This window comes from Poecilia mexicana, unplaced genomic scaffold, assembly GCF_051168715.1.
Source record: "Poecilia mexicana isolate PSO_F unplaced genomic scaffold, ASM5116871v1 scaffold_13, whole genome shotgun sequence".
Classification (NCBI taxonomy): domain Eukaryota; kingdom Metazoa; phylum Chordata; class Actinopteri; order Cyprinodontiformes; family Poeciliidae; genus Poecilia; species Poecilia mexicana.
The window spans coordinates 11,600,990-11,625,253 of NW_028263382.1; the positions used below are offsets into that span (position 1 = coordinate 11,600,990).

Sequence of the window (24,264 nt, forward strand, 5' to 3'; positions counted from 1 at the left end):
GTGTCAAAGACTACAGGAAAACTGCCAGATAGTGTCATAACATGTCCTTCAAATAATATTTCAGTCATATGTCTCTCTCCTGCTCACATATAATTGTTTTATTATTTCAAGTAAGCCACAAGTATCAACATAAACAAAAATAAACACTTCAAATATGAGGGGAAAATACATAAGATTTGAACTGCATAAGATTTGAATATCAAATATCCTATGATATTCTAATATATTTGGACGCAACAGTGCATGGGGGGTGGGGATACTCTACTGGTTAGTATTTGAAATAATTGCATATAAAGTGACTTACAGTTCTCTTTTGGATAGGTTGGTGGCACCAGAGTTCAGCACAAACCTGGACTGCCTCCTTGCGGTGTCTCCTTAAAGCAATCACGGCCGCAGCAGCAGCAGCAGCGCTGAAGAGGAGAAGAGCAGGAGGTTGCAGCCCGTCACGTGTTGAATAAATCAGATTTTGGAGACGGACGTCCACTGCTCGGCCCCCACACCGCTTGGTCTCAGTTAGCGCGCAGCAGCCGCAGCAGTGTGTCTGCAGCCGTACAGACAGACAGGCAGAGGCTGCCGCAGAGCTGAGAACGTCCCCTGGATGAGGAAAGTTTGCCGCAAGTTTGCATTTTCACTTTCCGTGAAGAAATCCGAAAGAGGTTGAGAAGGATTTCTTGAAAGAAACCAATTCTGCAGAGAAGATCTCCTCAGGCTACTCACTGAAGAAGGAGACCCAACTATTTTTTTTTTTTTTTCTGGGATGGATGCAACTTTCACTTTGTGCTTCATAACGGGGAACTTATAAGAGTGTGGATATATTGTAGTTCTGCATGAAAAACAGCACAGAGGAACAGATGAATGTGAGTATCATTCACAGTAAGGATCTTCTTATTGTGACTGTCAGTACAGTCTAAATATGTGAGAATGGTCATTAGATTGCTGTCGATGCTTTTGTGAAAACTTAGCAAAACAGAATTATGTCAACTTTTGTTTAGCATTTAGGTGGCTGAAACATTCCTTTTAACTTGAAAAAGTTCGATATAACAGTTCCTAGATTTTTCTGAAAAAATAAATTTTTGTTTAGAAGCACTGCCCACTTCTAACTCTTTGTAAAAATTACAAAAGTCCCGCACACAGCCCATACTTTGAAGAGCGGCCAAAGGAAAAAAAAAAAAAGAGAGAGAGAGAGAGAGAGAGAGAGCGAGAGATTTACAGCCCGTTTTTGTCGCTTGTGATTAAAGCCCCCCAGAGACGAAAACATTCCTCTCGAACTGTGCAGCATGAAGTTATTGTCCTCGGAGCTGCTGCAGCCGCTGCAGCGCTTTTTACGCCTCATTCCTGCGCCAGTTGAGCCCAAACCAAACGGTTCCACATGACGGCACAATGACTGTGACGGCAGACTTATGTTCATTAACCGTGAATGGGCTCTTCCTTTCCCTCAATTAACAAATTTATTAAACCTCCACAGGGTTCCATCACCTCGCACCCGAGTTGTGGTTGCGTGGGTTGCTATGGTGCAGTTGGCCACGACAAATATGCTTAGTCGTGTTCATACAGATAACAAAACCTTAGCACCAACTTCAGTCCAGAACTTTATGCTGATGTTTGCATGCAGACTAGGTTTAAATCACACTGGAAAAGAAAAGAGCCTGCTTGAATAAAGTCAGTGTTTTAACACAGCTTTTCATAAAACTGACTGTTCCATATTCAGTCTCTGGAGATGTCCAGCTTTTCCACTCCAGAAACTTTTTAAATCCTAAAAGTACTTGAATTCTAAAAAGTACTTAAAAATTGTCCAGGATTGTGAACTTGGTTTTTTTTTTTTAAACATAACAAGCAAGTCATTAAGAAAAAAACAAAACTCTCTTGGCATCTTCATTTAAACCAAATAGTTGGTCTTGGAGTTGGGTTTAACAGCTCAGGAGGAGACAAGACCCTACCAGACTTTTTCTGTCTTAAAACAACTTTCTTCTTAAAACCGTCATGGCATAGGTAACAATAAACTCAGCAGTAGAGCAGAAGTACCTTATACAAAGACTATTATTCCTTGAGACAACAGTCCAGGGTTCGACTTCCGACTCTAGACTATTTGCTTCATATCCGTCCTCTCCTCTTGCTACTTCCTTCCCCGTTTGGCTTGGTGTTAATAAAGGCCACCTGTGAACAAAATCTAAAAGAAATAGTCAAAACAGTTTATGCAAATGCTAAGCATCAACAGGCTTGGGCAATTACCTACACTGATGTGATTGTTTCATGGGATATAAAGGTCAGAGGCTGTGCAGCACTAATGATTTTTCAGTGTGAAACACATGCTGATAGTGGAAAACATGTTTTTTCCAGCCAGACTAACTCTATGATATAAAAGTAAGGTGATGTACGAAGGAAAATTATTATAGTGGTTTAAGTTTTTTTTTTGTTGTTTTTACATTGCCTTAATTTTCTTTGAGTGGAAAGAACTCGTTTCACACAGGAGGGTCATTTGTGGAACACTTTGGCCGACCTCAGTTTCCTGTGTAAATAACCACTCATTTCAAATCTGATGACTTTTCATAAAGTAGTGTTCACATAAACCACTGCGATGTTTGGAGATCAGGTTGGTTTTAATATGGTGGACGTCCACTTTGGTCCTTTCCCTTCTCTAACAAGTGTTTAACTTCAGCTCCTGGAGCCATCTAATCTGGATTCAGACAAAACGAAAATGCCAAGGGAGTTATCTATTACAGGTAGACATCCTGATGTTTATAACAGAATGTCACTTCAGAAAACCCTGGACTATCCCTTTAAGTATTCTCACATACGGCGACCTTTTGTTTTAGCTGTTGTCTTCTTGCATCACTGGTACTTTAACTAAATGCACATGTGTTTTTACTGATGCGGTACTGTGTGCTGCTGCCAGTGCAGTGACAAACAGTTTCACTTTAAAATATATCATTATTATTTTAGCTAGAACATTTTAAACAAATAGTAAAACAGACCCATGCTGCTCTTGATGTGGTAAGAAGATGATTCTTCTTGTCACGCACCCTCATATACTCGGGCTAAAGGGCTCAGAGAGGGCCGGGGGGGGCGGGGGAGAGAAAGTGTGCCTTTTCAAAACAGTGTTTGTTATGACCAGGGGAGCACACATGCATGTGGAGGCCCATGATGGCTTTTCCTGCTCCTTTTACATGCACACGGAGCGGGGTTTCAAAGACTAATGCGAGGCACAGAAACGCAGCACTTAGTTTGGCCAACATTCATAGCATTTTAGTTTGCTTTGTGCTAAGCCTGTCATCCTCATGTCCAGGCAATCTGCTGTTCTGTCTGTGGTTTCCATTATGGCTCCTCTGAGCCTCGCTTGGCTGGCATGGTCTCGAAACCACAGACGTTTTCTTTGAGTTAACTGGAATTCTGACATGCTCATTTTACAAAGTCTGTCACTATAGTTGTCCCTCTTAGTCTGATGATAATAAAAATTTAGTTGTGTTTATTAAAGTAGGTCAGCTGCCCCTTTGCTTTTGAGGAATATTCTGCTGTATTTTGATTTATGCTGCTGGACCTCAAGCTGTTCTTCTCCGAGTAAGTGAAATGATCTTGGTAAATTACAGACATAACACAAGATTAAAAATATGTATGTTTGCAACTATGTATAGACAATCCTGAAATGCATATTACTAGATCAAATGTTATATCTTGGAAGTTGGGTCTTTTGCAAAACAGTTGTTTTAGCTTCATGTGCAGCAGCAGTTTCCACTACTTCCAAATTCTATAAGGTTTTTTTTGTGTGTGTGTCGTTATATCACACTCAGTGTCTGTATTTGCTCCAGGTGAGAGACAGAAGTTTGCTTTTGTTTTTAGTGAAACATGCCTAACCAGAGACGTGTTTGGTTTTACAGCAGCGCAAGACATAAATAATACTTCAGAGAAACCTGAGAAGTCAGGTACATTTTGGTGAATATGCTTTCTGAGCAAAATGGAACACATTTTCCATTATGAGGTGTGAATAACAGAGAGGAAGATGAATCACAGCCCTGATGTTTTCAGCATTCAGTTCAGTTCATCTAAAGAAGTGCTCAGAAAGATATTTGTTTCAAACCTACAGCTTTGGTATTGTTTGGTTGACAGGCTTAGTTTAAAGGATTTAGGAAGAAAAATGGGACCACTGCTAAAGTTATTACTAACAATCTCACACACGTACAGTGCCTTGCAAAAGTAATTATTGCTTTGGACTTTTTCCACATTTTGTCACAGTACAACCACCATCTTCAATGAATTTTATTAGAATATTTTGTAATGGATCGACACAAAGTGGAATTTAACTATTCAGTGGAAGGAAAATAGTGCATGTTTTTAAAAATCAGTGATCAGAACAAGTATAGCATGTATTTGTACTCAGATCACCATGAGTTAATATCTGTAGCACTGCCTTTCACTGCAATTACAGCTGCAAGTCTTTTCTCTACTAGCTTTGGACAGCTAGAGGCTGCAATTTCTGCCCATTCATCTTTGTCAGAGGAGAATGGAGTCAATGAAAATTAATTTTAATTTATTATTACATTAAAATTCATTTTAAATGTCATTGACTCTTCTCTCCTTTTATTGGCAATTGCATTATATTTGCTGGCTCCTTTCAATGACACTTTACAAGGACAAAACAATGCAAGAATAAACCAAAAATAAAAACAGATGCTGAAGAAAAAAAAAAAAAAAAATCAAACAAGAAATTACAATGAAAAGGCCAACTAGAACAGATGCAACTTTACTTGTGATTTAAAAGTAAGAAAAGGGTCAATATTGCGGATATCAGGAAGCAGATAATTCCTGAGTTGGGGAGCAGAGTGAGAAAAGGTTCTGCTCCCCATGGTGCTGAGGCGGAAGGAGGGAACAGTGAGGTGGGTAGAAGAGGAAGAACAAAGAGAGCACGAATAAGTGGTGATGTGCTGGAGGTCAGGCAGATTTTACCACATTGCCACGAATTCTCAAATAGATTTAGGTCTGCATTTTCATGGGGCCAATCTAACACATGATTACGCTTCAAGCTAAAGTATTCCATTGCAGATATTTCTGTCTGATTAGGGTCACTTGCCTCCAGGATGGTGCTGTCTCAAGTCTTTTGTAGGCTCAAGAACCGTTTTCGTGAAGGGTTGCCTTGTGTTTAGCTTGTGTTCATCCTGCAGAAAAGCATCCTAACAGCTTGATGCTACCATGTTTCACTGTGACTGGTGTTAAGGTTTAGTTTTAGTGTCACACAGCACTTTGCGGGGCTACACAGTGGCGCAGTTGGTAGAACTGTTGCCTTGCAGCAAGGAGGTTCTGGGTTCAATTCCCAGCCCTGGTCTTTCTGCATGGAGTTTGTATGTTCTCCCTGCACATGTGTGGGTTTTCTCTAGGTACTCCAGTTTCCTCCCACAGTCAAATTGTCCCTAGGTGTGAATGTGTGTGTGCATGGTTGTGTGTCCTTTCTATCTCTGTGTTGCCCTGTGACAGACTGGCAACCTGTCCAGGGTGTACCCCACCTCTCACCTGGAACAATAGCTGGAGATAGGCACCAGCAATCCTCCCAACCCCACAGACCAGGGTGTAAAGAAAATGGATGGAGAGCACTTTGCATTTGGGTTAATCAATCTTAGCCTACCAGAGCACCTTCATCCATGTTTACTGTTTCTGATACATGGAGATAAGTTCAAGTGGGAATTACTAAACATAATCTGTGAATATTGTGTTTTTCTGAATGAGAGAACTTTTACAAAGAGTTGATTTTACAGAACTGCCTCTTGTCACCATTACATTAATAAAATAGTCTAACTTTGGAGTTCTGTTTTTCAGAAACTAAACTTATATCGCCGTTATGTTTGTGCGCCAGTGTTTGTTTCTCCCTTGGTGTACTTACTGGCATTAGTACAAAAATGTGTTTTCCTTTCTTTCTATATATTTTTTTTAAACCACACACTTTACTAAACTTGGTATTGTGCAATTGTCTTACCCAGCTGTGTCTGCTATATCCATTAGGCTGAACTGCTCTGCAGAGGTCCACGGCTGGAGCTCAACTAGAAAATGCATTATTTCAGTCGTGGCATTTGGTCAAAGATGTGGGCCTTAAAATGCTCCCTTTTGTGCTTTGGATGTTGAAGTTCATCCCCAGTGTTGCTGTAAAGTAAATCAATACTGAGACTACAAAGTTCACGCGGAGTCAAGATTTTCAGGCTGTCATGGATGTGTGCTTATATATTTTTGCCAAGAGGAGAACTTGCAAGGCAATCCAAGTGATGGAATGTAACGGTGAATTTCTAGTGCTTGACTTTTAAGGTTGTGCTATGTGGAGTTTATATTGTCTTCTTGAAAGAAATATGAATTTGAACTTAATGTAGGACATTAGGATCAAAGTTAGTTTCGTTGCTAACTACAGACAGCCACTCGCAACACTTTATCAAATTACATACTTTAAAACAAGACCCTATAGGTTTCTCTCTGCTCACATGAAATGGAATTTACTACATTAAAAGTTAGCATTTTCTGTGTTGTGGGCTTTGAATTATGGCAGACTGAAATTAGGCCTGGAATCTTGTGTACATATGGCCAACATCCAGAGGACCTCAATTATAATGCTGTCGAGCCAGAAAAAGGGAAAGAGGTAGACTGCGTGGAGCCCTTCAATTCTGCTGTAGCCTACTACTCTGTCACTCAAACACACCGCTACTACCGTGGCTGAGACAGATCACCACACTGCGCTCACAGACACATGGGAGGGATTTAGTGGGTACACTCACACTCATAAACACACACACACACACGCACGCATGCACGCACACGCAGATGTGTTGTGAATGTTTCCATGTATGCGTCTGTTAAACCACTGGGGGGAGTCTTGGAAAGCTCTCTTGAGAAATTTTGCTGTTTAGAAATTCAATCCTGTGTTACGTTCATCTTTATACGTTTCCTCCAAGCTAAAGTAGAACTTTCTTTGAAAACAAGGAAAGTAGTTTTGAATTACTTCAATCTAGACAAAACCGCACACTACTGGGAAGCCAGTTTCTCCATTTGATTCAAAAGACATGATAATTTTCTGTGTGCCAAACACTTAGTGGTTCAGGATTATTCAGCAGATGGTGACTATCTTGTTGAACTGTTTCCACACAGCTTCACAGTGTCTCCCATTCTCAGTTACAGATTGTCTGTGGTGGAGTGGGTGCAATGCCAAATTCTTCGTGGATGCTTTTTGCTATGGAAAATCTGTTTTTAAAATCGGTTTAAGGTAGCAAAAAGTGTTTTTTTTTTCTTTTAAACTGAACATGTATCCTGTGCAATTCAAACGATAAAAAAAATCTGTTAGAGGGAAAATGTGTACTGAATACGTTGTAACAACTTGGTTGCATAATTGTGGATACTTAAGGTTATACTTTTTTTAACCACCTCTGATTCAATATCTGTTATGTAACGGTCTAGAGTAAGACCCAAACACAGGCATGAGACAGCCAAGTAAAAATAAATAGCTTTACTTTAAAACGCAGATGACAGAGAGACAAGCTTGTATGAACACAGGGTGATGTAAGATGATGATCTTCTTGATTTTAATGGTGGTTAGTTATAATATGGAATGTGAATCAAGAAAAACAGGTTAAAAAAACCCCAAAAACAAACAAAAAGAAAACACCCTATATTTTTAAGTAATCTGGTTAACTTTAAATGACAAAAAATATATATTTTTAACATACATCAAAGGGTCTTAATAGATTACACTGTTCTTTATCCATTTCAATACTGATTATTCCTGCTTTGCTTTCTGGTTTTTTGCTACAAATAGACATTATATGTTCTATTGTCTCACTTTCCCCCACACAACTCACATCTTCCTTAATCACTACGATCTGACCAACTGAGAAATATTTACGCTCAAGAGTAAATAAGGTGAAACTGTGTGGAGCTGTGCGAGGAGGCAAGAAATTGAAGTTGCTTTCAGGAAATGTTAGAAATGGCTTATGAAATACCAAAATAAAGCTGAACACAAAACCAGGACAATTTTAGCATCCTGCCTCTCTTTTAGAAGAGTCAGTCGGCATCTCGCAACTTAAATTGGCAATATTTACCCACTCTGTCCTGCAAAAGTTTTCCAAAGTAGATTGAGGACATCTCTTTGCCACAGCCGTCTCCAGGTGACCACACTGATTTTCGATTGGATTTTGTTCTGTACTCTGTTTTCCTTTGTCGAAGTCATTTTGTTGGGTTTTGTCAAATGCTTGCACTCACAGTGAGGCTGAACAATAAACTCATTCTTCATCTTCGGCTTTCTGAAGGTTTTGGGTCAAATCCAGAGGCACAGCATTATTTGTACCAAAAAAATATTGGGTACAGCCCTGTCAGTTCAGCACACACATTTACCAAATAATACAGGGTTATTTTACACCTGTACTGTAAAGACAACCTATTGAAAGATTGTCTTTAATGTACCACGGTAAATATTTTTTTTGTGCCCTTGTACCTATGGTGGTTCTTTGTAACCTCTTTGCAAACTGTGGCTTTAGCTAAAGGATGGAAATGAAAGTCAAGGTTAGCTGACTTTTGCAGCTAAATATTATTTATGGTTGTTTAGATTCTGTATAATTGAAGGCCTGGTGGAGTATGGAAGGCTGGACTTCAGTCAAAATGTGGTTCAACAAATTATTAGTTTAAGGGGTATGCACTTATGTAATCAGGTTATTGCAGCTTCTCTTTTTATTACATTTTCCTTCTAACAGATTTATTGCTCTTTCACTTAATGCAGGACACATGTCACATTAAAGGTGGCGTGTAAACTTCTCATATCCACTGTAAATGCAACAGAAACACACACTCCCTGCTTCACATGTGAATATGCTCCTCCAGAAAACGTGTAGGTTGTCCAGGCAAATGTGATTTTCTCACCTTCTTTGCATGAAACACCCCCAGACTCCCTTTCTGAGGGGGTATGCTGTGGTCTGGGTTTTGGCTGCTTCCACAGAAAAGACGAGTTTTAAAGAAGGAACAAGGTGCTGACTTATTAGCTGAGCTAAGACGTGTTGGAAAATTTTATATACTAGACCTTTTCTGTATTATGGTAGAGAAATCGGCCAAAAAACATATGAGAAGGTGTTAAGGACATTCCTGTTTTTTCTTAAAATACCTTAGAAATATTAAGTAAATATTTTCTTGGTTCCTGGTGTTGTGACACTTCGATATGACTCAGGTTTCCCTCTTTTTGTGTTTTTTCAGGCTTAAAACGAAGAAGCAAAGATGAAGACAGCTGCCAAGGGTTTTGGAAAGTCTAAAATGGATCCTTTGCACTCTGAGGGTTGGTTTAGCAGAAGGATAGTGCTAACTGTGTATGTGGCCTTCGAGCTTTTAACACTCCATTCATCTTTTGTCCGTGGGACCCTTGAGCTACAGCTAGATGAGGAACAACCAGCTGGCACAGTTGTGGGTGATATCAGCGCTGGACTTCCTCCTGGTGTCACGGCTTCCTTGTATTTCATCTCTGACCATGAGGGCACTGGAGTGGGCAACGATTTGGACATAGATGAAAGCACGGGTATAATTAAAACCGCCAAAGTCCTGGACCGGGAGTTGAGAGACAGATACAGCTTCATTGCAGTCACCATGACAGGTGTGACTGTTGAAGTGACTATCAACGTAAATGATATAAATGACCACGCTCCAAAGTTTCCCCGAGAAAGAGTGACATTTAAAATTCCTGAGCAGACAGCCATTGGCACTAGATTTCCTCTCGAGCCAGCTGTGGACAGTGATAAAGGACAGTTCACAACACAGGGTTATCTTATCAAGGATGGAAATGTTGGCCAGGCCTTCACCTTGGAGACAAGGAGGGGAAGCAGTGAGGTTCTCTTCCTGGACTTGGTAGTCAATGGCATTCTAGACCGAGAGAAAAGATCAACCTACACGTTATCTTTAGAGGCCTTTGATGGCGGTTCACCCAAAAGAACTGACCAAATGACTTTAGATATTATTGTACAAGATATAAATGACAACGCTCCTGTTTTTAACCAGAGCCGCTATCATGCGATCATATCTGAGAATCTACAGCCTGGAAGCAACATCCTCCAGGTGTTTGCAACAGATGCTGACGAGGGCGATAATGGGTTGGTGCTGTATGAAATCAACAGGAGGCAAAGTGACCCCGACCGGTACTTTGTCGTGGACACTCGCTCCGGGATAATCACTTTGAACAAGCCGCTGGACTTTGAGATGAGAAGAGTCCATGAGCTCGTGGTCCAGGCTCAAGACAATGCAACCCATCCGGAAGTGACCAATGCCTTTGTAACCATTCATGTCAGAGACTACAATGACAACCAGCCCACCATGACTATCATCTTTTTAAGTGAGGATGGGTCTCCTAGAATCTCCGAAGGTGCACAGCCAGGCCAGTATGTAGCCCGGATCTCAGTCACCGACCCAGATTACGGAGAGTATGCCAATGTGAATGTGTCGTTAGAAGGAGGAGATGGAAAATTTGGCCTGACAACAAAAGACAGCATCATATACCTTGTGTGTGTGGACCAGATTCTGGACCGGGAGGAGAGGGACACCTATGAACTGAGGGTGATGGCAACAGACTCGGGCACACCCCCACTACGGGCGGAGTCCTCCTTTGTCATCCAGGTGACTGACATCAATGACAACCCTCCTCTTTTTGATCAGCCGGTGTACAGACAAGTGATCCCCGAAGTGGTCTTCCCAGGCAGCTTTGTGTTGCAGGTTACTGCAAGAGATAAAGACCAGGGGCCAAATGGAGATATTAACTACAGCATCCTGCAAGATCCAAGTGGCTACTACAGCTGGTTTAGTATAGACTCCATCACAGGCATTATTACCACTCTATCCCAGCTGGATTATGAAAAGAACCCTAGTCCCAGTATAACTGTTGTTGCCACAGATGGAGGAAAACCTCCCCTTTCTTCTACATCAGTGGTTAACATCTTACTTCAGGATATAAATGACAATGAGCCTGTTTTTGAGAAAAACTTCTACAATGTGTCCATCAAGGAGAACACAGCTCCAGGGACCTGCATTCTTCAGGTAGGACTTTTTTCTCTGGATTTTTATTTTTGTTAAAGTATGTAGAGAGATTAATGTTAATCAGAACTCCTGCAGTTATAGGCCAAGTTCTAAAGGTGCTGCCTTCAAGTCGCAGGAAAGATTTCTGGAAAGACAAAACTAATGTAAATTCATAGAATCAATAACAGACAATATTTCAGTTAGTTTATTGTGACCTTTCATTCCTCTGAGGCAAATTATTTTTATTGGTAATGCTGTTGAAATTGGATGGTCTTATTGAGGATTTACCTGCAATTTTAGGCCAAGATGATCTCCATTTTGGCTGTCCTTTTTTTCACCTCTCGAAAGGTTTCCAGGGTAACAGGGGCAGTTTAAAGTACCCTGTCAGCTTGGACACAAAAGGGTTTTTCACATACACAGGCAGAGACAAATTCGGGGCTTTATCTAAAGAATTATATGTTATGTCACTTTTAAAAGGCAACTTAATTAGTCTTGCTCTTTGTGAAAAAAAAATGGCCACAGACGACAAGATTAATTAAAGTTCAGACAAATTACACCTCTCTATTCAGCTGTAGTTTTGTTTCCTCGGAAATGTTGTTTTCTCAGCTATGTCTGGCAATTTTAATGGAAAAAGGCAGATATTACAATGGGACAGAAGTTCATTGGACGTTAATGTCACTGAAGTAATTTATGTGTAATTTATGTGTGTGTATATGTATTTATATATATATATATATATATATATATATATATATATATATATATATATATATATATATATATTTTTTATTTTTTTTTATTTTTATTTTTTTATAAGAGCAATGGTACACAAGTTAATTTTGCACCAATCAGACATTTGGGGATCATATAATTTCCAGCTTTTACAACACTTTGATATGTAGTTTACAGATCTTGTATATTTTATTTTTTTCTTTAAGAAGTGTAAGAACATATAAAAAACATTTTGCAAAAAGTTTGTTTTTTTTTTTATCTGTGAAGCAGATATTCATGGTGTTGTGGGGGTGTAGAAAAGGTTTTACTGTTATTTTAAAACAAAGTCCAAATTGTTAGGGAGTGTGCTTTTTTGAACTGACTTTCACATCTTCTTTTGACCATGAGTATGCTTTTTTACAGCACATGCTCTTCTATAAAGTACTTTGGTTAGCCCTGCTGCTTTAAAAAAAAAAGTGTTCTTTTTTCTCACTCTCTCACAGCCAAACAAGCCACAGAAATGTCTGTTTCCTTTTAGGTAGCATCGTTCCGATTCTTTTGACTTCATTTATAAACCTCAATGAGACTTCCGAGGTGTTCTGAAGCTGGTTGTAAAAAAAATTCACCAAACCAACTACTAAAAATTTGTTCATGAGCCATGGTCACTATGTTCACTGCTGCTCCCAGACCATGCAAAATTGGTTGGCTAAATGTGAGGTAGACACTGAAAGGCACTGCTTTTAGGCTTTTTTTTGGCATGCCTAGTTGTTGCAGTCATGTGTATTTGGCGGACCATGTGAGAACAGACTGCTCTTACTCAGGGTGCCAGCTTTACATCCAAACATCACAGCAAGACATCAGATGACTGCCTTTTTTCTCAGTAGAGGAAATTCACTGTGTCTGTCCCCTTTCCATCCACAGCTCTGGTTAAAAAAAAAAAAACCCTTTACAATAAGGGCATTGTGATCATTAATTCAGAGGTTTGAAGTTTCTCTATTTATTTTACTCTGTGGGTCACCAGCACAGCAGTTTATGATTATTCCAATGAAATCTGGCTCCACAGTTCTGCGCCTGTGCTCTTCTGTCACGTTCCACTATACATCACTTGGTTTTTAAATAATTTTATAATCAGATCAGGGAGGTCCAGAGATAACTGAAAATAAGTTAGCAGCAGCCAATTTTGTAATTCAATAGAGAAGATCGGCTGCGTAGAAAATATTTGGGTAAGTCAAATATGACATGGAAAACCGTATTTTACAAACACTGAGCTACAAACTGAAATGCATTATGAGCCATTACTAATTTAAGTCTACTTTTTTGCTATCTGGATTCTGCCTACTTTTGCAAGTTTTACAAATAGTGTGGAGGTCAAATGATCTTATTACACAACAAATTCAATGATATACAGGGACCTAACTGCTTATGCAATTCTCATAATGTGGTATTCTTAGTCTTATATCCTGCATTAATTACTTCTGTCCATTTCAATCTAAATTTCATTTTTATGCTACTCAATTTAGATTATGTTCTCTGCAGATTGCATGTGTGTATCAAGAGGAGACATTCTTTGTTGTGCACTGCATTACAAATATGTGTATCATTTCCGTGACATTAGGAAACTAATTAAACGAACCAGTAATTACTGCATGGTCATTTGACAAGATGTTGGCAACATCACCTCTGAATCCATAAATGTAGGATGAAAGCCAATATTACAAAATTTTATCAGTGACAATGAGGGAGAGACATTTTTAATACCCCATCACATAAATCTAAAAATTTAAATTTAAATTAAAATTTCAGCATCACCTTAATAAGCATCTGACACTGTGTTATATACAACTTAATCACCAGGTAAGCAATTCATCTATGTCTATAGATTTTTGGGGGGGCATGTTGAACAATGAATTACCACTATCACATAACTTGGTTCATTTCAGTTTTAAAATAATCAACCAATCTATCAATCACTTTTAGTTTTTTCATCGCACAGTTCGATCTTCTGATATACCAGGCCGTGTGTGCTTACAGACCGTGCAGCAGGGACTATGGAACCAAAGAGGTGTCGCTTACAACTTTCACCATTCACCTGAGCAGTGCCTAAGAAAATGAGTTCGAGATTTACCCTGATGGGAATTTTTTCCGATAGCAGAGCTGTGTTACAGTCATCAAGCTGGCCTTTCAGTTATACTCAGTGCTTTCAAGAGAAGCAAAGTTGTTATGAAGCATCCTAAACGTGTTATACATATTTCTGAAATCAGATAGTCAACGGTTAACCATGTATTCCTCCCGTTCTCTGCACTCCTGTTGCGGTAGATGAACTCTTTGCTTTGTTTCTGTGTCTTGCTCATTTCCTAATCCTGTTTTACCCCTTCAACTTCATAGTGATTAGGGGTTTATTAGTACCTCCTGTGGTGGATCAGGGGCACTATATTGGTGCGCCCACTTCATTCATCTGTTTCCTGTCAGTACTTTTCAGTTGACTATGAAGAACATTCTTAAACAGAAAGATAATCTGAACGTTGCTTCTGAAATGCCATGTAATCAGTATGTGCATTGCAATAGGAAACAGTGTGGAGTAAAGTGAGGTTTTCTTGGCTTAAGGAGTTAGTCATTTATTGTTTTATGTGCTGTTCTATCATATGTTTAAGTAATAAATCTTTTCAGTTGGTTATATCAGAATGTTTCACCAGAGAATAATTTACAAATATCATTGCAGTTTTGAGTTAACATAGAGGGTCCCTGCTAAGAATTGTACCTCTGTATGTTTTTTTTTTGTTTTTTTTTTGTGGGGGTCCATTGGCTCCAGCAGAAAAGCGAGAGGGGTCTCTTGGCAGCTGTGGGGGAAATGAACCCTGACAAGCGCCTGCAGAAGTGGCAGAGGTGACATGAGCAGGGGGGCTTCCTTTTCTGTCTGCTGGTCTGTCTGCCTCTTAAATTCTTATCTGATCCCCTTTCATTTTCCATTAGTGGGGTGTGATGATAGGCCATAATAAGTTTTTTGTATGTCACCTTTCCTACTTTCATTAGAGAATGGATCTGTTTTCACCACTGCTACTGCTGCCCCCTCAGCAATTTGAGACAAACTCTGATTGCAGTAGTTACTGGAGAAAACAACTTTCCTTTGTTGAAGCTGTGACTCAGAATGATGCTTAAAAGTCTATTCTTTCTCTGTGCTTTTATTAAAAATCCCTGTTCTCTTAAAGGTATCAATTGTGTTTTGAGACTGTCAGGGTTTTTTTTCCCCCTTTTTCGGATTGTTTGCTTTGGCTATGACTTTTTAATGTTTTTTGGGATGAAAAACTGTGATCCTTCTAGTTTTTATTTTAGAAAAGTGTTACAGCTAAGTCTTTCCCAGCATTCAAACAGCAACCCTCAGACATATTCATTATTCTGCGCTGAATTCTTTAAAGGGAGCCTAGTTGAAAGAGGTACCTCAGTGAAGTGGCACTCTAAATCACTTCTCCATTCCTACCAACATAAAAGCAGCCGGTCTACGGAGGAAAAAGACTACTCATAATTGCTGTGTAGAAAAAAAGTATGACTGATTGAATGAATGTCTTTTCTTTCACACCAGCCCCTCATGGTTTCTCCACTCTTTTTACTACACTGGCCACCTGCTGGCAACCACCAGTCAAAAGCGTATGAGGCTAATTTCAATCCTTAAAAACCATTTCCTCACACCAGTGTTGGCTAGTAAAAAAAAAAAAAAGGTGGATTACGTTAATTGAAATAAAAATCATTATCCTTGTTGTGCTACAATCAGTACAAAGGTGAGGCATGCACAATTTAATCACAGAAGCAGCTTTTGTTTATCCTTCCTCAATAGTCTTTCAAAAAGTCTGCACAGATGCATTGAAATTTAATTTATAAATGTTCTTTGCTTTTTGTGTGCTGTTGTTAATAGACTCATTAATTTAGATTGAAAACTAAAGTGGAATTTAAACAGTTACCTGATAAGAAATTAGGTTTAGCAATGGAGTTGCCCTTTAGAAACATAAATTAGTTTCTTTGTCCTTTTGCTTATTTAGACAATTACCTCATTTTTTTAATTTGGGCTCTGAGCAGTTTCTCCTCTCTCACTGTTTAATTTCAGTTTTGCCGAGCCTTATAAGGATTGTGCATAAACACTGTTTATTATGACCTTTATCCAAATTAGATTTCTGCAAAAGGACTGCAAAAATGGAGGACACATTTTGTTTTTTTTAGCAGAAAGGAAACCTGTCTGACTATAAAAAAAGGACATGCCGCATGAACAAAAGTTATTGTAAAACTCCATTTTACAATAAAGATGTTCCAAGACCATAGCTTTCTGAAAATAAGAAAAGCTAATTATGGAGATGTGAGGAAAATGCCAATTTCAGAGTTGTATTTTGGTACACAAAACATGCAATCATTTCTCACCAGAAAATTTTCTGGCCATTGTGTGTGTCAAATGAAATGTTCACTTGTCAGTTTTAATGCTAGACATGCCTGTCTGACTGAGAGACTGGTTTAGCTCGAAGCATAGCTGACTCTGCATTTGGTTTTACCTCTGTTTCTTTTTCCTCCTCATAACAACCAAGCTTCGCTGTGGCTCTGTGGGATAGCAGTATTTTCCAGGAATGCCAAAATTGCAGGAAACTGGATGTGCTACTTTATGTGTTGGTGAATGTAATACTTCCGTGAACACTTAGTCCTGAGTTGAGCTGGGGCAGTCATGTGAACATAAACAGTCATATACGTCTGAACATAAGGTGGGGTGTTTAGGCCAGTTTTTTTCTGTTTAGACATCTGTGAATTCACTATCAGTCTCACAGCAATAGCTTGGAAAGAGTTGTGGGGAAGGTTTTGAGGAAAACATTAACACCAATTACTAAATTCAGAAGATAGTAGAAAATGGGATTTAATAAGATCAAACAGTCTGAATGAGCTGAAAGATGTTTTTTAAGGCCAGAATGGTATGCATCTCTATAACTGCAGTTTTATGATATGATGGTAATTTTATGGCAGATTCTAATTTTATACTGAAGTTGGTATTTTTAAGGTTCCAGGAAGTAGAGGTGCGCCATACTGCACATGGCAGTATCAATCCAATATAAATAAATCAAGGCTAGTGATGCCAATACTGATACCGATGCTGATGCTTTTTAATTAAATTTGATATATCATCAACCCTTTAGCTGTTTTTATGGTTTTTCATTTGGATTATTTTATAAAACCCTATGATAGAATTTGGACCAAGTTTCTAGGTGTCTACAAAATACTTTAGTAACATATTAACATAATACACATAGACAATAGAATATCTAAGCTAATCAGTGTGCATTTTATTTTCTAAATAAAGTGTAAATCAAATTTCCATTTGAGTCAAATTGAGGTAAAGTTGAAAAACAACATAAAAATAAAATAACATTTAAGAGGGAATCTAAAGCTGGTGCATTGATCTTATCATGCTACTATTGATCCAATACTGATACCAATTTAGTAACAATATTTTCAATCAATTCCCCCACCTCTACCAGGAAGGACACCCCTTGAAGTCTGACTTCCAAGTGCAAAAGTATGAGTTTACAAATAAATCTCAGAGTTTCATAATCCAATATGGCGTCTTTGTATATTTAGAGATCTAGCATCTTATTTTGAAGATTCAGGATGTCATCAACATGGGGATAAAAAATTGTTTTAGATAAGATTCCAGCAAGTGCCTCTTGAAGGACCTTGGTGAACACAGTTCGGCGTATCTGAAAGGTCAAATCTAGTGCATTCTGTTCACTTTGCATATAAATACAAAACATACTGTGTGAATTTGTCAGTTGTTGCATGTCACTGTGAAAACTCAGCATTCAAGTGCAGAGGCTATGATCAGCCACATGTGGTATTGCCATTAAAGTGAATGTTCTGGAAGATAAAAATCAGCTGGAAAGATTTCCTGCTTAAAGCTGGTAGGAAAAAAAAGTAGAAGTTATATATATATATATATATATATATATATATATATATATATATATATATATATATATATATATATATATATATATGTACTGTACTATACTGTACTTGGGAAACAGTACAGTCTGTTTCCCAAGTTGCCTCCTGCAGGTGAAGCAGACCTCCTAGTATGACTACTAGTTTTATCTGAAAGAGTGTTGGTGTTTTGAAAGAAAAGAGTCTGAGAAAATGAGTGGAAACACTTGACAGTCCACTGGGGAGTCTGATTCTGGCAGCAGTGACAAAGCTCTGGCCCAGCTGCGGGATCCAGTTGTTGATCCCAGTTGTAACATATATCTTCTGACGCTGAGGTGTCCTGTCTCATTGTCTGGTTGTCACTCCTTGCCTTGTCTGCTTCACCAGGTTTCTTATCTCTTCCAATTTCCTTTTCCCACATTGTTGTGTCTCCGCTGTGATCCTGTTACGCCTCTTTGCTTCTTCCTGTTGTCCCTGTGGTCTGGTGACATCAGGATGAGGGCAGGTGATAGTAGCACATCTGTCTGCCTGTGGATGCTCGGTCCTCCTCTGAGTGAACCAAGTAGGCTGACTTGTGGGTCTCACTGCAATTTGGGTTTTGCCTCCACAAGAATAAAGGTAGCCATTAGAGTAAAACAGGTGCATGTGTTTTCACTGTGTTGCATTCAGAAATGAGAGGAGCTTCTTTGTTTGACCTTTTTAAAAGGGGCAATTATTCACTTTGCCTCCTTCTTTGAGACAAATTAATGGAGAGGGGGTTAGACCTTGAGACTGGCTGTGATGACGGCTGCCAGGCCTTCTGTTCTCACCACCCCCTCGGTACTACAGCACATGTGCAAGGCACTTGGCACCACCAAACAAGCCGGGCATCAGGAAGCATCATCTGCTCATGATATTCTCTGTTCAAAAGCAAATCTGCGCTAAATCATCCATCCAAGCCCCTGCTGTCCGTCAGAAGCCGCCAGACTGGAAAGCAGATGCGGAGTGACAGCTTGCCAGGTAACAAAAATCAGTAACCACCTAAACTAGATCACACAAAACAGGGTGAGGCGTTTTATAATACTGTATCTGGAGTTGCCAGCGTGTTGAATCTTCCATTCATGGCAAATTTGCATCTTCCTAGAGGGGAAAAAAACAGTCTTACATTACACAACCTTAAAATATCTTAACCACTGAGCAAATGTCTCCATATCCTGAACGACTTTTTCAAAGAATGCATCGGTTTCAAATGCCAGCAACCTCAACACCCCCGGTTGCTCCATAATGATTTAGAAAAATGTTTCTCAGCCTAACAAACTCATTCATGTGTTGGAGCATAGAGTTACTGAGCATTTTTGTGCTCTCAAAAAAGGCCAGCTTTGGTTTACAACCAGATCTAATTATCCCGGGAGGAAAACTGAACATTGAAATCTTTCAAAAACTTAGTTGCCAAGCAAGTAGGAATGGATATTGAATTGGCATGTTGGGTCAAATTATGTGGGAATCAACATTATTCTGGCAACAAAGGGCATTTTGCGGATGATTAATATTAACAACATGCCTCAGTTTCTGTGTGAGCTTAGGGACCAGAGCTATAAAATATATGCAGTTTTTGTTTGTATTGAACCAAAATAGGACTACGGATTACATATCATCTCAACTTTGTTACACCTTTTATAGCCAACGACTTTTGATGTTTTGACCCTACAAGCCACAGTTTGAGTTATATTACTAGAGCAGCTATTAATTTAAACATTCCTTGTAAAATTGCCCATTTTGGTTTGAAATTCCCCAAACCAAATGAAAATCCCAGTGAACACAAGAGAAATGGAAAACAATCCTAAGTAAAACATTTCCTGGTTCTTTTACCTGGCCCGGTTCTACCGTGTTCGTTTATCCAAGCCTTGTAAAGCAAAGCATGTGGGAGAGAATGATACTCCACACAGATGGGGAGAACTGTCTGAAGAGAACCTCTACTTTTACATTGTGGTTCGCCTCTGCTGTCTCTATTGGCCTCAAGCAAAAATGGACTGAAGACTGTTTTAACCAGATTCCCATTTTGTGTGTGCTCATGTACCATGTACTTCCTTTTTAATCTCACATGCCAAAAGCTAAAATAATCCAGCCATACATTTAAAAGGTGGAGGGGAAATCAGTTTGAAGTAATCATCAGACATTTTTCTCCTATAATAAACCTTCCACATTGATGATTAGTTGTAATAAAAAGACAACCGTTTGGCTTAGTAGTAATTTCCTCTGAGTGCTCAGAGGTGATTTAAAGATTTAGCAGGGGAACTAATTACCACAGGGTTGTCTACCTCATCAATAAGGTTAATTTGGTCTGGTGTTGCTGGATTTATGTCACTGCTTCTTTTGACTCGTGTGTTGAAAAGCGAAGCACATGTTTATATTGCTGTGTAAAGCTTAGTGTGCAGAGCAAAGTGCGATATGGGACTTCCTGGCGTAATTAACTTGAGCTGGCATGCTGAATTTAAGATCTGTGATTTGGGACAGACAACCAGGTAAGGTTGTGTTTTTATTCACATCTAGTTGTTCAACAAAGTGGCACAAATTCCTTCAGCAGTGCCCTATCTATCCTACCTCAAACCTGTCTTACAGTTTTTTTTTTTTTTTGTGGAATGCTAAGCATCTCAGAGATTCAGGAATAGATCTTAGCTGTGATTACCAAATTGAAGTCATGCCGATTACTGTTCTGCATCAACCTTTCATCAAAACTCAGGCTGAGGACTAAAATGTGCCCACCCAGTCATCCCTAGCAGGGGCAATGACTACCAGTGCTGCAATGCAGCACAATAAATGTGACCTGAAATGTTACTGTTAGCTGTAAGTCCCCTAAGCACGGCGTACGTAAGCTTGCTTCTAGGCTTTCGCGCAAAGCCTATCACCCTCAAAGGATGCATAAACAAGGTTCTTAATAGTTTGGCATCCAGATACACTGTGTACAGTCAGCTGTGACATTTTAAAAGTATCCTCAATATGCAACTCAATGAACAGGAGAAAAACTAGTGCACAAGAAGTTGCTGATGTCTTCAGAAAGCCAATGCATCATTCCCAGGAATGAAAGCATCCAGACATCTGGTTTGAGACGCTGTCTCCATTCAAACCTAAATTATACATGATAACTTTCATCAGATCCTGTTGCGAACTCTCGAGCCTCAAATCTCCACATGAAGTTTCCACAGATTATTGTATTGTCTCCCATTTAAACGTGAGCTGATCTGATCGGATTGTCTTGTCCTTACAAACAGGTAACCTCCCTAATAATGTCTCTTCTGAGCTCAAATGAGAAACACCACTTGAGAATTATTCTGTAAGCAAATTCTTTTTTTCCAATATTGATTTTCTTTTATATCACTAATTAGGGCTGTAGGGTGAACATGTGCAAATTATATTGGATTTTTAAACCAGCACAGATCTGTGGTTGGCTTCCTAAAGTTAAGTAGAAAGATTTAACTTAAGGAACAGCTTGGGATTTATTCTTAGCTTTTAATTATGAGTAGGAATAATTAAAATTTTCGCATTGGTGCCAAAATTATTATGAATAACTACCAGAACGTGCATGCCAACAACAAGGTTTTGTTTATTTGACAAAAACTACTACATAAGCATATATATCTTACTGCTTCTTTAAAAACATTTAAAACTCTAAGGCAACTACTGTTAGCAAAGTAACATCATCTGAATTTAGTAGCATGTTCAGCAATACATTTTGGACCACACTACATGTACCACAGAATTAATCAGACTACATTAAGGGGCGCGCCAGTAGACTTTTCTCTCTTGGAATTCAAAAAGTTTGACTTCAAAGCTCAAATGGAAAACACCTTTTAAAACTAGAAGCACACTGTTTCTTTCATTCATCCATTGAATTATTCATCTTCTATGCACATCCATACTTTATCTTAGGTAAAGCTCATTGAGGGAAATGGTCTGTGGTCAATGGGAGAGAGGCTGAATCCATGACATGGTTAGTTCAATCAAAGGGCCAGCAGAGGCGTTCAAGCAGATGCTCATACCTTGGGACAAATTGGAATCTTTTATTTTATATAATATGCATGGCTTGGTACAGAAGGAAGAAACCAGAGAACCACATGATTTATGGGCAAAACACTCTAACCACACACAAAGGAAGTGAGTACATTCGTGCTGTGAGGCATGAGTGCTAATCACTGCCACACTGTGCAGTCCAACTGTTTCATCAAAGATTTTGCAAGATTTATAATGCCTGTTTAATCAATATAATGACCAAAGTTTTGATTTAAGATATATTTGAAGTCCACTTTAAGACAGTTTCTCTCAGCAATTTGCTAAGTTTTCTGTGGAGCAAAAAGAATCTTCTGTATAGCCAATTGGAGACTCTTGATTGCTAAATGACCTCAACGTCTAAAGAATTATGATTTCATTGAAAAGTTAATTTATGCCACTAATTCAACTCAGAAAGTTTTTCGAATGTGGTAAATCACAAGACTGTATCCTGCCTGCTGATTGGCTTCTGAGGCACGCTTTCAAAGTGAGGGCGCCCTTGTAGATCTCCTTTACCGTATATGCGTCATCCATTTGCTTCCTTGCTGAGACAGTATGAGTACTCAATAATGTAAAATTGTGCATTATTGCACAATTTCGAAATGAGAGTTTTCCTACCACACAACTTTATTTTAATAAGGTCAGATATAGCCCCTTTGGAATGGCCATCTTTACTGACAATGTGTGCTTTTTTGCAACTTAGCCTCATTATAGAAGGTATCAAGTACTGTCTTCTAAAAAAATCTATCAAGTCAGCAGTCTTCCCTATGATTCTGTAGGTCATGGCCATAACATTATGTTTATGAATTTAAAATATTTCTTTTTATTCATCTTGTGTCATATTCTTGTGAATACGACACAAGAATATGTGTAATGGATCTATATTATTTTTGAGCTTCACTACTTGAACTGAATTGGTGAAACAAATCAACTTTAACTCCTTTAACTACTTGTGTTGGATATTTTTGATGAAACCCCTTATTGGGTCTCTGCTTAAAATTGAATTGTATTAACTCCATGTTTCCACACATCCATATGCCAAAAGTAACAAAAAATTTGAATCTACTTTTATATGGGCAAATCCTTTCAGACGTAGAGCTTTGCATAGTGTTAGGTGAGGTTATGGAAATGCATTGTGTTGCAACAATGAAGCTGTACAAAGTAGTTATTTAAAAGAAAGTCATAGTCGAACAGAGAAAAAGAAAATTGGAGTGTTCTAGATTTGGTTTTCAGCCAGTTCAAAGCCGCACTCTTCCTCTGTCAACGTTCCTGTCAACACTGCTGCAGCACCATTTTTTATTTATGGCCAATTCCCTTCCTGGGATGTTTTAACCTCAAGCGTACTGTCTGATTTGCAGGTTTTCTGGTATCTATTTAATTTGATTCCAGTGTCATGTTTCTTTTAAACTGATGATCGTCTTCGCAATAATGAAAGAATTAAAAGAATACATTTTGCTTTTCGGAAGCCATATTTAAGATCATACAAGTCCTGTGTTGACTCACTCAAAGTTTTCTGTAGCCTTCCTTTACTCCGATTACGTATTTGTAAAAAAGGAATTTTATTTGGGAAACTCCACCGGGCCTCCCATCTCCCGCAGTTCTGTGAATTACTCGTAAATAGGCTGTTTAAGTGTGAAGTCACCCTATGCCCTGGTTCCGCTCTTTATTCATCATGCTGACACACATACAGAGACGTATGCTGAATGTTTTTGCTGAGGAGTGGGGGAAGGGCTCCGTTACTGGTAAAGGACTGGGCCAATATCAGACACTCTGCAGGAAAACTTTTTTTCGCTTTGATTTTTTTTCCCCACCAGTTAAAATTTTAGTCTTACTGTTTCACACATGAAACTACGTGAATTATACAAGATTTTGATCATACTTTTAAATAGTCTAATTAAAAAAAAACTCTTTTTGATTTTTCTTCCCATCGGCTCCATTTTAGAAAACGCACAGCTTGAGTTGGGTGATGTTTAATTGGGCAAAACTGAAGAAGAAAAAAAAAGATGCACATTAAATAAGGGGCAGAAAATAAGGCTAAATGAGGGTCCAAAATGACAGAAGCAAATGTGAGATGTAGAAGAAGGAAGAGTGAGAAACCAAGCAGATGCTGTGAGGAAATTGTAGGCGATTTACCTCATGCAGTGTGAGTACAAAAAATGGTGTGTTTATGAAGCTGTAGTGGTGGTTTGTTACCATGGCAATATTGAAAAAACTGGGGGAGAGTAGAAAGTAGCCTAAAAAGAGACCCCATCGATTTCATGAGCTAATCATTATCCCAAATTAATTGGTTCACCATTGTGGTTGCACTGGAGCTTCTATACAGGACAGCTTCTATATTTCCTGAGGAAAGGCAATTTATTAAACCTGGGAGGCTGAGCTTTGTGCAAACATAGTTCTTTGACTTCTAGTTTTTCCAAACGTTGCGGTCTGTTTAGAGTTAAGCTGTCCCATTTTTCAGGGTTCATCCCTTTTTAATTTTTGAGCCGTGTTGTTGTCTCGGCTTTCACATGACATTATCAACATACGTTTAGAAGCCCGGAGAGTGTGTAGCCAAACCTGGGATGTTTGTTTGGGGAAGGAAAC

General features: G+C 38.8%; 1 protein-coding gene across 1 annotated transcript in view; it reads left to right on the forward strand.

Moving 5' to 3' along the window:
* The first annotated feature begins 258 nt into the window (after positions 1–258).
* The window catches only part of LOC106909278 (protocadherin-16-like), a 96,806-nt gene continuing 72,800 nt past the window's right edge, over positions 259–24,264 (forward strand). The window contains exons 1-2 of the mRNA XM_088012109.1: positions 259–857; positions 9,202–11,022. Of these exons, the coding sequence (XP_087868235.1) occupies positions 9,223–11,022 (1,800 nt within the window). The 5' untranslated portion in view covers positions 259–857; positions 9,202–9,222. The remainder of the gene's footprint in view (positions 858–9,201; positions 11,023–24,264) is intronic.